The sequence below is a fragment of the Phragmites australis genome, chromosome 16 (genome assembly GCF_958298935.1).
Source record: "Phragmites australis chromosome 16, lpPhrAust1.1, whole genome shotgun sequence".
In the NCBI taxonomy this organism is placed as follows: Eukaryota; Viridiplantae; Streptophyta; class Magnoliopsida; order Poales; family Poaceae; genus Phragmites; species Phragmites australis.
Genome location: NC_084936.1, coordinates 922,919 through 939,696, shown reverse-complemented (window position 1 = coordinate 939,696; position 16,778 = coordinate 922,919). Strand labels below are relative to the sequence as shown.

General features: G+C 41.9%; 2 protein-coding genes across 3 annotated transcripts; one reads left to right on the top strand and one right to left on the bottom strand.

Moving 5' to 3' along the window:
* Positions 1-140: 140 nt before the first annotated feature.
* LOC133895294 (uncharacterized) lies at positions 141-3,040 on the bottom strand. Its single transcript, XM_062335514.1, has 3 exons — positions 2,736-3,040; positions 955-1,069; positions 141-421 (listed from the first exon to the last, which is right to left on the bottom strand). The coding sequence occupies exons 1-3, from the start codon at positions 2,976-2,978 to the stop codon at positions 348-350; spliced, it is 432 nt and encodes a 143-aa protein (XP_062191498.1). The 5' UTR covers positions 2,979-3,040; the 3' UTR covers positions 141-347.
* Positions 3,041-6,052: 3,012 nt separating this feature from the next.
* On the top strand, positions 6,053-12,052 carry LOC133895291 (probable serine/threonine-protein kinase At1g54610). Of its 2 annotated transcripts, none has more exons than XM_062335510.1 (9): positions 6,053-6,269; positions 6,368-7,189; positions 7,778-8,062; positions 8,162-8,479; positions 9,040-9,267; positions 9,745-9,845; positions 9,947-10,031; positions 10,694-11,152; positions 11,494-12,052. In XM_062335510.1, the coding sequence occupies exons 2-9, from the start codon at positions 6,620-6,622 to the stop codon at positions 11,704-11,706; spliced, it is 2,259 nt and encodes a 752-aa protein (XP_062191494.1). In that variant the 5' UTR covers positions 6,053-6,269; positions 6,368-6,619; the 3' UTR covers positions 11,707-12,052. The 2 variants fall into 2 exon arrangements, with proteins under 2 accessions (XP_062191494.1, XP_062191493.1); XM_062335509.1 differs by having other exon boundaries at positions 6,362-7,189.
* The last annotated feature ends 4,726 nt before the right edge of the window (positions 12,053-16,778 follow it).

The window sequence follows — 16,778 nt, the reverse complement described above, 5'->3', positions numbered from 1 at the left end:
ATGGATATTTGCATGACATTCATTGGTAGCTGTTGCACTGATGTTTCTGTAATGAAATTACTAGGTCTGGTTCAAAATATGTGAACTGAGCCACAATTCACTCAATTTTGCTCAAGTTTTAAACGAAAACGGGAGTGGACTTGGCGAGTACAAGATCTGGAGGCTGAATATATGACACGGCTAGTTTTACTAGCAGAAAATGCATGACACAAACACTAGAATAACAAAACTAGAATCCAAACTCAGAAACACCACATCCAGTGTCTTTCGAAGCAGATAACAAGACATCCGGTGTCTAGGACACAAAGAGTTCTGAACTCAATACAGAAACATTAGTTTGACTATAATCAGCGCATCCGCCGGGAGCCATCATCATTCCCCAGTCCAAGGGACTTCTGTGCATTGGCGATTCCCTCTTCATCTGCAAGATAGAAAATAGAAGGTTTAGCAAGAAACAAAACAAAACTGATGATGTGGAATTTGAACTAAAGCTGGAGGAATATTACATAAGCTAGCTAGATATATTGATCTGTGAACAACGATCCAGTGAAATCAGGAAGGGTCAATGGCTCAATGCTATTTAATGGTCTTTCTTCCCCTTAAGATTTGGAAAACATAACTATTATTTATCACCCACGAGCATCACATGAACTACTGGCTTGAAATTAGTGCTATTCTATTGCCGACATGTTTATTAGAAAAGGCAAACAGAATTTGGGTATTTTGGAGTGGACGATTGTTCACAGAGCAGACATTGTAAGATGCTCTCAGCTCAGTGAATACGAGGGTTATTATCTGTATGCAGGGCAAGATATCTGGCCCTTATTCTTAATTTGCAAACAAGAATGCAATTTCAGGCAACTAAGTTATAAAATGGCATATAGATCAGAAGAGTGGAACCAAGGAAGTCTAACTGCAAACACACAATATGATCTTTCTATCAACAGAGCTTACCCCAGAACTGCGTGAAGATCCGGAAGAAAAAGTTCACATTACGGGAAACACTGTATGCCATTACAGGAGGAAGAGGCTTGACAAGTGTGTCCACGCTAAAAACTCTCTTTAGAAACTGCAAAATGATGAGCTTCTTGTCAGATAATTAAGCAACAGCCAACAAATACTTGATACACATTATCTGTGGTAAACGAGACCCAGACTCGCTATAGAATGATAATTTACTCAAAATAAGTACAAGGTACCACTACTTCAAAGTCAATGGTCCTTAATAAGGGGGTTTGTCTATATTTTGTTTATTTATTTGCTGTGATTCTATCTCTCTATAAAATTTGAAATGATCAAACGAATGGAGTAATAAATAAGAACCATACATAAAGACGATGCCAGTATGTTTCTTCAACAAAGGAGAAAAAGAAAGGCAATGTCACTGTCTCCAAATAGAAAAGTCAAACTCTCACTTTAGGGGGTTAAACAACCTGTAAGTGCTTATGCACTGTTCCAAACAAAAAATCAGCATGTCTTTACAGAAATATAATTAACATGGGATAATATTGCACTGTTTTCACTTGATCCTTTTTCTTGAATCTTGATTCAACCATAATTGGTTTAAAGAGCAGGTAGAAAAGCATGATTGACTAGTTGAGTATAAAAATCAACAACCATATATCATGGATCTTGAAAACTGTAAGTAGTGGCACAATGTACTGGACAGGTGTCGTCACTGTGCTATGACCTGAGTGGAGATTTTAGGTTACAAAATCTACACATCACACAGACACACACGATACCCATTGGATAACCCATGTTCAATGACTTTCAGGTCTTGACTGTGTTCATTGTATTTGCTCAAACTATGAACAAGTGTGTAGCAGCAGACAGGAGTGGGCAGAACTTCATTTGGGGCTTGGGCGAACAATATGCATGTTTCCAGGTTCTGATGGTGGGATGGCACAAGTAGCAAGGTGGTTGGGAGATTACTATGATGAACAAGCCAGCATAAATGTCTGATGTTAACTGCAACAAATACAACGCTATGGTAGAGGATGATGGGCACACCTTTTTCTCAATTGTTACCGCACCATTGATGATGGCAAGACACATGAAACACGTAGATAAAATAAATATAGCAGAGAAGCAATACCACATGTTCTAAGAGAACTTTTTTTCAGTGTAACACTATCTTGAGCAAAAAAAAATAAAAAATAAAAAAATTATACACTTGTAAGATGATGGAAACTGTGACATGAGAGCAAATTATAGTTAAACGTTACAAGGGATACAAATACATGCATGTATGGTTTCTCAGGCGAATGCGATTAATAAGCTTGCAATGCTTTCTCGAGAACCTGGTATATCTCTTCTTTTCAATTCTTGTGGTTAAGAAGGTGAGGACACAATTAAGCATAACCCGGTGTTTTTCCGCCAATAAAGTTTAGATGTTTGCACTGCGTCTATATTAGAAAAACAAAACTCTCTTTGTCTATTTTCTCAGCATTACTCATCATTTTAGAATTCTGAGCTGCCAATTGTTCTCCCAGCGGCGAATAATTCCATTACAGTTGCAACGTTAGCAAGCAAAGAGGCCATCAACACCTAGAGCGCACAGCCGCACGCACATAAATCCTTTTTTTTTTCAAAAAGTCATTCAATAGTATGAAATATTTCATGAACTTTCTAAAACGAAAAGGTTGAGGAAGGAAAACAAAGAAGGGCGCCGAGGAAGGGGGGAAATAAAAGGAAAAGATTGGGAAGTGTTGGGCGGGGAGGGGAGGCCATACCCTGCTGTTCCGCTGGAAGGAGTAGCGCAGCTCGGGGTCGATCTCCTCCTCGTCGAAGTCGTCGACGGCGAGGTCGAGGTCCTGACGCCTAGTGCGGGGCACGTTCATGGTGGGCGTCTCGCCAGGGTTGCTGGTGACGCTGACCTTCCCCTCGCGGCTCAGCCTGGCGGCCTCGTCGTCCTCCGCCGCCTCCCCCGTCCGCCACGGCGCCGACGACAGCAACTCCTTCCGCTTCCGCCCCATGCTTGTCTCTCCTTCTCCTTCGTCGGGGATGGGATGGGATGGGTTCGGCTTTGGAGACGGCGACGATGAGGTTGCTTCATCGCGCACGCTTCCAATGGGTCGACTCAGATCGCATGGCCCATTAGGCCCAATAGCTATTTTTTCCTTTTCTTTTTCGTTCCTCGTAATTTGTTTCTTACGAACCATACTCTGTAGCTAAGTGACCGTGAGTTAAATAAAAATAAAAATATTGGATATGATAATATTAACCATTAACTTAAGATATGAAGATGTGGAGGTGTCAGGGGAGTATCGTCGAATATATATGTCATGAGCGATGTTGTAGTTTGATTTTAGATGAGATTCGAAAAATAAGAGCAAATTATCCGTTAATTTTTCTCATAATTTATTTATTTATTTTTATTAGTAAAATATGTCCTATGTCCGTAGTTGGTAACAGGCAGGTAGGCTGGAGGACGAGAGCAGATATAAAAAGTGAGTAAATTATTCGAATTTTAGAGGTTTTTACATTGTAGATGTATGAAGAGTAGAAAAAAAAAGATGATGCATGTATCAACATGTATTTTAAATAGTAGAGATTTAGATGTAGAATATAAAAAAGAGCTTATGCAAGTCACGTTTTTTTGCATGCTATTTTTCACTTTATTTTATTTATTTATTAGGTGTTGCGAGGATGGTGATGAAAATGAGAACCCGTCTGAAGCTGAAGATATGCATATCCGCAACAAGTAGCTGTGAATTAAGGGTGTGTTTGGATCCTTCAGCAAAGCTTAGCCTCGCCTTGCCGAGCGAGGATACGAAGAAGGCCACGCGTGCTCGATCTTGCACATGACGTGGTGGAAGTCACGAAAACGGTTTAAGAATATATCATGATGGTGCAACGATGTTAAAGAAGATATTAATAATGAACTGGAGCTGATAATATGGAAGAAAGTGTTGATATAAGCATAGAGCTCACAACGTCTGAGGAGAGAGATGGGGGTGATGTGGCAACCTGCGAGGCAATACAATATTCAACATCCTCAAAACCGCATAGAGAAATCGATATAAGGTGATGTGAGCCTAAATTACAAACTTAGAGGTAACTAGATAAAAAAATACTTTAACAGGTTAAGTGAATTCTCGCAATATTTCAGAGAGTAAATTAGATTTTTTTTTCTTTTTCATACCATCTTTTTCCATCTGTAACAAACACGCCTACAATATTCCAAATAGATGGATTTGCAGGCTTCAAGCGGCTGTCTTGGCGTCGCTTCCCTTGCTTTGTCATGACGGTGTCTTTTTACTTAGTTCCAAGAAAGCTCCGCTTGGAATCAGTCTTCCTAATCTGATAGCTGCAGTGTAACTGGCCTCAGGTCTCCCTCCGAAAGCGGCCGGTTAACTGACAATGGCTGCTTCCCACGTTAGATTTTGACGTCGCTCTTGCTTGCTCTATTCTCCTTTGATTAGTTTCCCCTTTTCCCAATCCGTTTCATTCGTGCTGCTGTACGTGTGGTGGTTCCTTTCAGGCAATCACAAGGAGTTGTTTCCAAGCACAAGCAAAGTCAGCACATAATTGAACAAAAAGGGATAAAAATATCTCTTTCGTCAGTGCGTGCATTTGAATATCTGATGTTTGCTTGCAAAGGTATAATTAGAGTCATGGAGCTTGCAAGATAGGAAGTGATAAATACAAACGGCGATATAGGTAGTGGTTTGTTTTCAAAATTCAAGGTCTGAAAAAACTTATTACAACAAAATACTTCTTATTGGAATGAAGAAATTTTATCCACACTTCTTCTTTTTTTCTTTTTTTTTCATCTTACCGTTACGAATTGATTTCTTTTTGAAGATTAAGATATAGCCGAAATAAAGAATCGACTTAATAAGAGAGATATCTCGAATATATTGTATTAAGTTAGAGAAAAGACTCCGAAAGCCGGCTACAACCCACACGCTATAGCTGAGTGATCACGCTATAACCACGAAAAACACACAGCGAGTGTCTTTTTTTCGAGAATCAAGATTCAAGTTTTGGTCTTACAACCGTGCTATCCGCACGTTCTATTTATATATCCGATGGATCATTCTAGACTGACTCTTTTTACTTATTAAATATTAAATACAAAAATTAAAATAAGACAACAAAATCTGCTTTGTGTATCCTTAAATTGAACATTCTTTTGTTTCAGAAAAAAAGATTCAATTATCTTCATGGCGTTTGATTGACTGCAGCTAAGTTTGAATTCCACGAACAATGCATATCTTAGCGGTGGATGGATTTTTTGTTTGACTTGTCCTTTTTCTTTGTAACTTTCTTAATGGTGGATTTTTTTTTACTTGTCCTTTTGAATCATTTCGCGGTGGCAATCTACAAGAGATCGACACCTCGAGAGAGGATGTTGCTATCGGATCAAGAGCAAATTAGCAACGCGGTGCGTGTCCGGCCACATGCATTATTCGGTCGTTGCATGGTCATGGAAAAACGTGTGCTTGGAGTGACCCTCTGCTATTAGGGCTAGCTACATCTGGTTGTGCGTGTGTCGTCAATAAAAAGAACATGGAGTAATTAAAAAGATGAATTTAATCGTTATAAGTAACATCAATGATAAATATTTTTCTGAAACGAATGCGCAACTTCCTTACATTTTAACGATGTGATGTAATTTATCAATTTTTCTCACTTAATACAAAGATGTATATCTTTTCTGTCAGTTTGAGAAAAAAAAAATCCATCACCGTCGAGGTAGGAATAAATTTAGCACGAAAAAACTTGCAAATTCCATTCATGATACCAACTTCTATTTTTTTTCTTCTTGCCCATGCCTTGCAACTCTTTTTCTCCAATTTAATTTACTACCGCCATTCTTTATCAAACACTATCCATAGTTCCATACGTGTACAATTTTGCATAGGAGTACTAGACTTTGACCTTTTTTCTCCATAAGATAGGAAATTCTTAGGTGCTAAGGGTTTGACCAAATCAGAAGGTATCAAAGTTAACCCAGCTAAGCAACTGAATGAACATAGTTTTTTCCTAAATCCATTCAAAATCCCAAACCTTTGAATTGAATCCAAATTTTTTTGAAGCCGGCGACGACGAGTTTTATCTAGTGCTCAACTGCCCTTGTTAACATCTCTCTCTCTCTCTTTTTCTTTTTCACCAACCAAAGTAATTGCTGACTAAATGAAAGGGAAATAGACAAGTGCTTGCCAAAAACCAAACAGAACGACCAAAGGAAAAAAGGCCATCACTGACGGGAGGGAGAGAGATCTTCCGAGGGGCGACGCCTCGCGATTTCCGGCGGCAAGGTTTGATTTTGATCCCACCCCTATTTGCTGCCTCTATCCGAGTCGCTGGTTCCTGCGGAGTACTGGAAAAAAGATCCCTTTTTTTTTGCCAGTTGCAGTTCGTGGCGCCGCCGCCGCTGTACTGCGTGTTTCCGATTCGGCAGTTGCTGGACTGAGGGGAGTTGGTGCGGTTGGATTCATATTCGGATCTGCGGATGGGTCAAGTTTGTGACTCCAATTCGGCCAGCAATGAGGGTTCTTGAATCTTGATACGCGACCAGATGCGAGAGACATATTGGGAAAAGGTTTCTTGAAATTTCCGTTTGGGCTTTGTGGAGTGAGGTCTCTCGCCGGGATCGCCCAATCATCCTATGGGCTGTGTCAGTTCGAAGCAATTCCATGGCGGGGACGAGCGCGGGGACGGGAAGCCTCGCCGGCGACCCTCGAGCAACTCGCTGAAGCGTCTGATTAGTTACAGTTCCAGCAAGAGGCTTGAGGAGTTGGAAGAGGAGGATGAGGAAGGGGTGGTTGTGGCAGCCACGTCCTCCAGCGCCGGTCGTCGCGCCGGGAATGACGCGAGCACCGCGAGGCTGATCCGGAAGCCCCCAGCACCGGTGGTTGAGGCCGTGGCGGCATTGCCAGAGGAGGGAGCCACTTTGGCGATTGGTGTTGTTGATGCAGAGAGGGCAGTTGCTGCTGCAGCTGGGAATTGGAAGCGTGCTCCGGTGGATGTACAAGTTAATGGCACGGCAGAGCAAGAGCCAAGGAGTGGTGGTGTTAGGAGTGAGGGGGAGGCCAAGCCAAGGATCAGGGATGTGCCCAATGGAGTCCAGGGGCAACATGTGGCGGCAGGATGGCCGAGATGGCTCACAGAGGTGGCAGCAGAGGCGGTTCGTGGGTGGCAACCTCGGAGAGCAGAGTCTTTCGAAAAGTTGGACAAGGTTTATCAATATGCTGACCCTTACTTTTATGGCAAATTTACTGTTTCCGTTTTTCAGGACCTTTATTAGCTATGTTCTGGATCATGCTATGAGTTATTGGGTATCTCTGTTTTGAAGTGCTTCATTTTCCAATGGCCTAGCATATTCTGATAGGTACTGAACTAGACATGTTTCTAGGACTCGTAAGATTTTAGGAATTTCATTCCTGAGGATGTGGAGTAGTTAAAAAATTGACTGCAACACTAGAAACACAGCGCTCACCGCAGAGCCCAATTGTATTAAAATGAAAAGAGTTTTGTATCAACGGGTTGCACTACTCCATTTCCGGGACAAAATGCTTTACTAGCTCGAGATAGACCAACACAGAAAACAAAGTAGACAAACAAGACATATGCCATCTTTGTCAATGCAACTGCTACTAGACGACAACTTCCTTAGAACATATACTACAACCCCCTTCTACTTTCTTAATAGAATGAAACATTGCAGAAGAAGTTCCTAAAAGTCCTTAATTGGAATTGGAACTAGTATCAAACCACTGATCCCATGTGACTTCATTTTTCTCATGTCATCTTATACATGTTTCAGATAGGGCAAGGTACATATAGCAGCGTTTACAAAGCACGTGATCTTGAGAATGGCAAAATTGTGGCTCTTAAGAAAGTACGGTTTGCCAATATGGACCCTGAGAGTGTCCGATTTATGGCAAGGGAAATTCACATCTTAAGAAAACTTGATCATCCAAATGTCGTGAAGCTTGAAGGTTTGGTGACATCACGCATGTCTAGCAGCTTGTATCTTGTATTTGAATACATGGACCATGATCTTGCGGGACTTGCAGCTACACCTGGCTTAAAATTCACAGAGCCTCAGGTTTACCCTCAAGATGTGTCCTCTGGTTTTCCATTTTAATTTTTTTTCCATTTGTCTTCAGGTTTATGTTGTCCTCACTTTAAAAAATGGCCATTTCAGGTCAAGTGTTACATGCAACAACTACTTTCTGGACTTGAACACTGTCATAGCCATGGTGTTTTGCACCGGGATATAAAGGGTGCAAATCTCCTACTTGACAATAATGGCATTCTTAAGATAGCAGATTTTGGTCTAGCTACATTCTTTAATCCCAACCAAAAGCAGCATTTGACAAGTCGTGTGGTAACATTGTGGTACCGGCCTCCTGAGCTTTTGTTGGGTGCTACTAACTACGGCGCTGCTGTTGATCTATGGAGTGCTGGTTGCATTCTTGCAGAGTTGCTGTCAGGGAAGCCTATCATGCCAGGACGAACTGAGGTACTGTTTGACTTTTCTTGTTGTGATGAAACTTGCAGATGGTTGCATCCTAAGAATAATGCTGTATTTTCTGCCTGCAATAATCCCAGTAATGCTATAATGTATCTGTGAGTCTGTCTTTTCTCTTATCATGCTATTGGTTAAAATGAATTTGGGTGGATAAAAGTTTTGGGAAGCAGATGAAGGTGAATCAATTCCTTTGAGTACTTGTGCACTGAAGGTTATTTCATTTGAGAAGTCAAAAACGTCAAGGAAATGATATAATTGTTAGCTCAAGATGCCTGTAATCCGTGTACTAAGACATGGTTAATGCTTTTTATATTTATATCCCACAGCATATTCTTATGATTAACATACATACAGGTTGAGTGATATACCAGGCCTATTTTTACTTTTACATGGACCAATACCAGTTTACTGTACACAATATAATTTATAAACTTTCTATCTTCAAGATAAATGGTCAATTTATCTTTCATATATCTTCGTAGTTTAGACTTTTGAGTCTTGACGTCAATGTGAATTGCAATGATTGATTTTGTTGTGTAAACTCAATTCAGGTGGAACAGTTGCACAAGATATTCAAGCTTTGTGGTTCACCGTCAGAGGAGTTTTGGGCTAATTTGAAGTTGTCCCGTGCTACGATATTCAAGCCACAGCATCCGTACCGCCGATGTGTGAATGATGTATACAAGGACTTCCCTCCTGCAGCTTTAGCTCTTCTGGACCGTCTACTTGCTGTAGAACCTGGGAATAGGGGTACCGCTACATCTGCCCTTGAGAGCGAAGTAAGTGCTGGCCGTTAAATTTGTTGCTCTGCATGTCTGGCGTAATTTATGCTCTAAATTGTCTGGTTTATGCCTGCACTAAATTGCAAAATTATTGTGTCTAGCGTACTTTTGTTGTGTTTGGCATGTTGGTGTAGCCCCCCCCCCCCCCCCCCCATATTGGTAGTTACATGTGAACCTTGGCATTTCCAAAGTTAACCTCACCTTCAACTATGATTTATTCTTCCTCATTTTTCTTTAATCTGCAGCCTTGGGCTCCAGATGTTCTCTTTCTTATTTTCTTTGCTAGGAATAATTATTACTCTTAAACACGGGGACATGTGTATGAGATGCTAAAACTGCTTTGAGCTCATGCGTTTACATCCAAACATCATTGGCATAGATCTGGCCATCCAATCCAAAAATATCTTTATTATTTTCGTTCATGTTATGAACTTAATGACACTGCTTTTAATCTGTCATTTTGTCTTTTTATAGTTCTTCACAACAAAGCCTTATGCCTGCGATCCATCAAGTCTACCAAAATATCCTCCAAGCAAGGAATACGATGCTAAACTTCGAGATGAAGAAGCTAGGAGGTAATTCCCTCTCAGCAACCAAGACTTACGTAGAATCTGCATTGACAATCTTCTATGTTGGACATTTCTTATTTGATCTAAGCTCGTACCTTTGTGTACAGGCAAAGAGCAGCTGCTAAAGGACAGGAATCTGAAGCCGGACGGAGGAAGCAACTTCCTGCACCGGATGGCAATAGTGGATTGCAGGTACTGGGAAATTACATTTAAAATATAGAGGTCTCTGAGTGAAAGTTGATAATCATTGCACAGGAATTTCTACAATCTTGTTCTTTTTGCTGGTGCCAAAACGGTAGCACTATTGAGTTTTCAAAATATTGCTTGCAGATTATTGAATCATTGAGGAAAAATTATACTCCCTCTGGTCATAATTCATAAATACTTGTCGCTTTTGACTTTTTATGGTCTTCGACATGCAATTTTGACCATTATTTTCTACTAGAATATAGTTACAATATCTAATAAAAATATAATATTATGAAAGTAATTTTCAAGGCAAATCTACACGTGTGATTTTTATGTTTTCAAACTAAATATTTTGGAAGCTATTGACGGTCAAAGTTTTAAAAGTTTGACCAAATTTTGGTCAAAGCGACAAATATTTATGACCGGAGGAAGTACCGTTTAAGTACATATTAGGAGTTCTGTGAATTTTATTAAGACATGATTCATTATAGTAATTAGCAGGCTAGTACAACCATTTGAGTATTCATTTGGAAGTTAGTATGTATCCGCAATGCATAGACGCTACATATCCAATTCCAGAACAAAATATACCATGTATAGCAACTAATGCTGTCATATTCTGTTGTTTCTTGTTACTGAGTATTCTTGTTTCCGTGACTTCGCAGCAAAGACGAGTGCAGGTGAATCCCAAAAGCAGCAGTTATAAGTTCACTCCAAAGGAGGATGTTGTTGCTGGCCTTCCAATTGATCCGCCAGCAAGAGCTGTGGACAATGGTTACCTTCATCGCGTTCCTTTGATGCATGCTGGCCGTTCTTCCTCCACTCTGGGCAGATCAAGTGGAATGGATCCGAAGGCCCAACGATTTCACACCTCCCAGATTGTTGCTGCTGAAATATCTGACCAATCTACTGCATCCGGACAGCGAGGCAATTCTTCTAAGTTGTCTAACCTTGGGGACAGTGCCAGGAGACAATATTTGAGAGAGCATCGATCCAGTTCAAGATACAGTCAGCTCACTGCTGCTGACCCTTCTGACAGACCTGAATGGAATCATCAATTTCATGAAAGACCGTCATCCTCCCATCGGAAGGATGATGCGGCGGCAAACAAGGAGCCGACAGTGGTGAGCTTTAAATTTATCCTAATTAGCTCTTATTAGTCTTAAAAGTTAAAATTCACTGATAGACTGATGCGTGTTATTCCACAGTTATTTCAGTTGAGATGTTGTCGCAATCTCTTCACAAAATAGTCTCTTTGGTCATAGCATGGTGTACACAGTTTTCTTCATCCGCTCCTACATTCTGTTGACACTTTCCGGTCAATACCAATGATTCTATGTTAATTTATAGAGTGCAATTGGAAATGGTTGTACATGGAGGATATTCCTCACATGCTGCCAAAGAGTAGGATTGCAGGAATCAGTTTGCTGTTGCCATATGATGAGAAGTTTTCTCGCTTGTTCAGGTGAATGGCGCAAAGAAGAACAGAATCCACTACTCTGGGCCATTAATGCCTCCTGGAGTGAACATGGATGAGATCCTTAAAGAGCATGAGCGGCAAATCCAACAGGCCGTACGAAGAGCCCGTCTCGACAAGGGAAAAGGAAGGCACAACGTCGAGAGAGACCAGTCAGAGGCGCTGCTGTATACTACCGGGAACGTCAAGGCGGATCGCTAAGAAGTTTGAAGTTTGGTTCGGTGTCGACCTCGATTTGCAATCAAACCATAGAAAATAGTGTTTGATACCTTAATTTTTTCTGCCCCACCTCAAGCGGAGAGGTTTTTGTTTTGCTAGAAGCTCCACTCCTGATGCGGTTTGGTACCCAGGAGGCAGCAGCAAAAGAAAACCTGTTCCTGTAGAAATTTACCGTCCGAGTTTAGCATAGGCTGTCTGGAATATCTGAGGATTTGTTATCCATAGTCATCAATTGTATATCTCGAGAGTACTCTCAGAAAATTGGTTCTTACACCTGCTTTGGCATATGACGAGAGAAATATAAATTGAAATCACAGGCCATTGGTAATCCTCTGATCGTATGCTGAATGTATTGTTGCTTGAGTGATGTATTTATCTCCAAAGGCGGCAAAAAAGGGGAACAAGAGCGTGCATTTCTCCGTCAAGCAAGTATCGGTTTGAAAAGATGTTGAACGTGCATTTAGCATTCTGCAGTAGCTGTTCGCTATAATACACGATCCAGGTAGAATTTAGAATGAAAGCACATTTCATAATATTATGACCGCATGTGTCATAATGCACAATATGATAATTAAGGATGAGAGGGGCCGCTACGATGAGAAGGAGGTGTATGACTATATGGGTGAGGAAGCCACTGTTGCTCGCGATGCAAATCAAGCTGTCCTCCAGTACATAGAAGTAACTCAAGCAATCAGGAACCGAATATTGCACCACCAACTGTGTGATGATCTTGTGGAGCACCTATGGAGTCTTCATGGAGCACAGTAGGAAGGTTGTCTTGTTCCGTCTAGTCCATGCATTGGTGTTGTAATGTGTGCGTTTAAATTATATCAGTTGCAATGTTATGCTTCGTAATGTAATGCAATGTACGGGAGTAGGCTTTCGCTCAGGAACCACGTCCAATAAAAATATGTTCATATGCTTGGTGCAGAAGAGGAACCAGGAATCTGTGATGGCCAACTTGTTTGGAGTAAACCAGAATAGTGCCTCTCCCAGATGATACATTACATCACCATCAGAAATTCAGAATAGCATGTCAAGCTAAAAAGGTGCAGGTACTAGCTCTCATGTTCCTTTCAGATAAAAATTTTCCAATTTTTTCTTACAAATATTTGTTTCCTCAGACTTACTTATTGAAATCTCCACGGCTCCACTGAGATTTTTCATAGCAGGACTGCATATATGATACATCACTGGGCCTGGTACACTGACTTTTCATAGCAGGACTGCATATATTCTTGCAACCTGATTGGCTAACACAAAAACCAGAAAACCTCTAAATCAAACTGCACTAAACTTACGTGCAAATATTGGCTAACAATCAGGTGAAACCGTACATATAGTAAAGCATGAGACCTACACAAAAACTGCACAGAACGAGTTCAAATACTCAAGGTGACATACAACCATACCATATTACTAAAAGAGTTTGGCCACATCCACACAAAATTTCAAAGTTCGTCGAAATTATTACAAACTAGATGACACTACACTGAGTCCTCGCAAATCCAGCATAAGCACCTTGCGAAGGCATAAGCAACGTGCGTCTACATGTTTAGTTTGGCAGTGTTCCATCGCGCCAGGATTGCCTCCTGTCTCTTCCTATAGTACTCTCTCAAGGGACCACTCACACTGTCCAAGTCAATCTTCATGATACGCTCATCCTGATCATCTTTGCGGATGGATGCCTCCATACGCAACACCTCAATGTGCTCCTTCTTCAACTCCATCATAATCTTCTTAGTTCCACTAAGCTTTGCAAGATGGGTTGCATACATCCCACCCGACACGGTAGGCACAGACGTACTGGATGGGGACCCGCGAGCACGCGCCACTTTAGCTGCCTTCATTCCAATAGGTCTAGGAATCTCTGTAGATGCGTTCGATGTTGCGTCGTTAGGCACTCCATTGCATGCCGCTGGGCTGGAATGAACTTCGGCTCCCTCTTGCATCTTCTGCGCCTTCGTAGCCTCGTGTGCATGCCACTTGAGGTGGTTGGCAAGCATGACCCAGCAGTGCGTGTATGAAAAAGGCTTCCCCTCAATCCCCTTATACGTTGTGCAAGCACGAGCCATTTGCGCAATAAGGGAAACATGAGTGAATGACACAACTACATTCTTTTGAACACATTTGAAGAACAACGTAAAGAATATTGGGAAACACTATACTCATCAGGGGTATGTCACTCTATTGATCGCATTGATGTATAGCCTAGTTGAAGCTAAACATATTTCTGAATATATGTAAATTTAGTCCTTTATAATGCAGCGTGTTGGTCCAATACTAATACTCTGTTCAGAGGATGGTCAACTTGCAACATGTTCAATATGTTCAAAATTTTGGCCAACGTCTGCTTGAGCTTGGTGATGTGAACCTAGTTAAATGGCACAGTTCTCCTCATGCAGGTATGTTCTTCTCTCCTTTCTGTCTACCTAATAGCAATTTTAATAAGGGATTGGATTGCTCTTTACTCCATTGTGGTACCTAGCTATTTTAATCACTATGACTTTCTAGTCAATGATTCTGACAATTTTTGTCTTATTTTTACCATCATCCCCATTATGCAGGCAAGAAATGCAAAGACTAGACGTTATTGATTACTTAGCTTGATCCTCCAAAATGACAAGAACTATTGAGTTGTTTTAGTTAGAGTGTGCATTGACAACAATCAATCATAATACCAAATGAATTTTTAGGCATAATGACAAGAACTATTGAGTTGTTTTAGTACAACATTTCTCGCAAAACACATGACAGCATGTCTTCTTTAGTGCCCCAACATGAAAAATATGTGCATACCTTGTCACGCTCGTTGGTCCCGCTAGGATTGAGTTGATCCACCTTCATCACGTGCACCGCATACTTGCTAACTGCGTCTGTGATGAGCTCCATGTGGTTGATCAAAGCCTTGTCTGACCTTTGCACCATAGACAGTTTCCTGTACGTGTTGAAGTATTAGGCGATCCTGCCCCAGTATATCTCCTTTAACTGATCAGTTCCAACTATAGGATTCTGGCTCACGTTTAACCATGAGGACACGAGCAGCTCATCCTCCTCGTCTGTCCACTTTTTTCAATCCAGTCTTTGGCTCTGCCTTCTTCTTCCTCTTGGAGATAATCACCTTCTTCGTTCCCTTGTCATCGCTACCCATGCTGAACTGCCCCGCAACCTCATCGGGTACGGGGGTATAAGACAGGAGTGTCCGCAACCACGAAGTGGCTCATCTCCAACGTAGGTGCAACAGTGGAGGGTCCCCCTGCATATCTGGCATGGACCAAGCCATCCGTTGCACTTTATCCTAAAGAAAACTCTCGTAAAACGGATCCATGGAGCACCTGCACATCACAGGAAAAAGGAACATGAATATGCAACCGAATGGCTAATTCATATGAACTCTATAAAGATATGTACTTCGTAAGCTAACTCTTCTTACACAAACCAACCATACAACTGCACTACTACTCTAAAGATATGTGCTCATATTAGAATTTTTGCATACAGGAACATCAGTTATTAGAATTTTTTCGTATGTACTGACCCTTATTTTGTCAGACACAACAATGTAGTTTTTTTTATCATTATATGACATTTTGAATTTTTATACCTTTGTTGGAGACATGTTTTGTATCCTAGTGACAAAAATGTTACTGTCTGCCATACCCCATTTGGAGGTCTAGTCAGCTGGGATGAAAAAGTTTAGGATCACCATGCAGTTGCAGCCTGCATTACTGGAAGATCATCTTCCAAAGATTTCAATTGATAAAACATAACAAAGGGCAGTACATCAAAGCATTGTCTTGCTTTTTTGATCCTGGTTCTGGAAATTGATCAAGGACCACAAGCAGAGACAAGAATCTGTTCTTGAGTAATCCCCATGGCATCCAATGCATCTCCCAACAATTGATGTAGGCATCGACAATTAGTACCCAACCACAGTGTGGACCACCAAACAAAGAACAACCAAAATGGCAACCACACTTAGGTACTCCAAGACAGTGGAATAGATAACTACACCTGGAATAGATAACTAGACCTTTTTATAGGATCATATTCACTAGAAAACTATGGTTCACATACAGTTTCATATATATGTCAATACAACTAGTTGAACTGATTATATTGTTCCATAGTGAAGTTAACTATATTCAGTGTACTTCAGAAACTTACTACTAATTCACTCAGGGGTCTATACAGGTTTGTTCTCTGGCTGGAAGCAGTATGGTCGACCATTCTCCCTTGCATTTTGGAGTTTGTGGACAAATACACCAACCAAAGAGTGAAGAGGAACCAAGTTATCGCTGGGGTGCTATCTGGACTCAAGTTATCGCTGGCCACCTTCTTTAACGCAGCAGCCACCTCCTGCACTTGGTCTTGCATCTTCGACACGAAAGCGGCAAGCGTTGTGGCATCCATCTACAACAACAGATCAGGGGAGGCCATAAGCACGCATGTAGTCGGAAGCTCCTGCCGAGGCCGATGTTGCACTGTGGCGACGCACATCCAGTCGCTGACGGCGGACCAACACTACCTACTCGAGATGGCTGACCAAACCGAGAAGGCCTCGAGGTGAGCAAACCCCTCCCCTTCCCCACCTCCCCCCCCCCCCCCCCACCGGCGGCACCGCCGCAAGCAACGCCCAAACACCCCCACAATCCGAACCGTTGCTCCTCCCCTTACTCCGCATGACAAGCTGTCGGCCCTCCATCACCCGATTCGCGATTCAAACACATAGCTCCATCACCTGATTCGCACAAAAAACTCAGATTCGAAAGAGTTTGGATATAAATTCGTACCTCTCGTCGCCGCCGTGCCACTTCCGGTCCAGTCGCCGCTTCCCTCCACACCAACGCGCGGATCTATCCTCTGAGAGCCACTTCTGTCGCCGTCAACCTTCCGCCACCCTCCTCTCTCATGCCACCGTCGCCGTGCCTCGCTTCCGCCTATTTCGCCCGAAAGCGCGAGCTCAACCTCCAGCCCCTTCCCCGCTCGCCGTCTCCGCGAAGGGATAGGAGAGATGTTCCCATGCCCCAAGAACCTCTCTCCTATCCCCTACC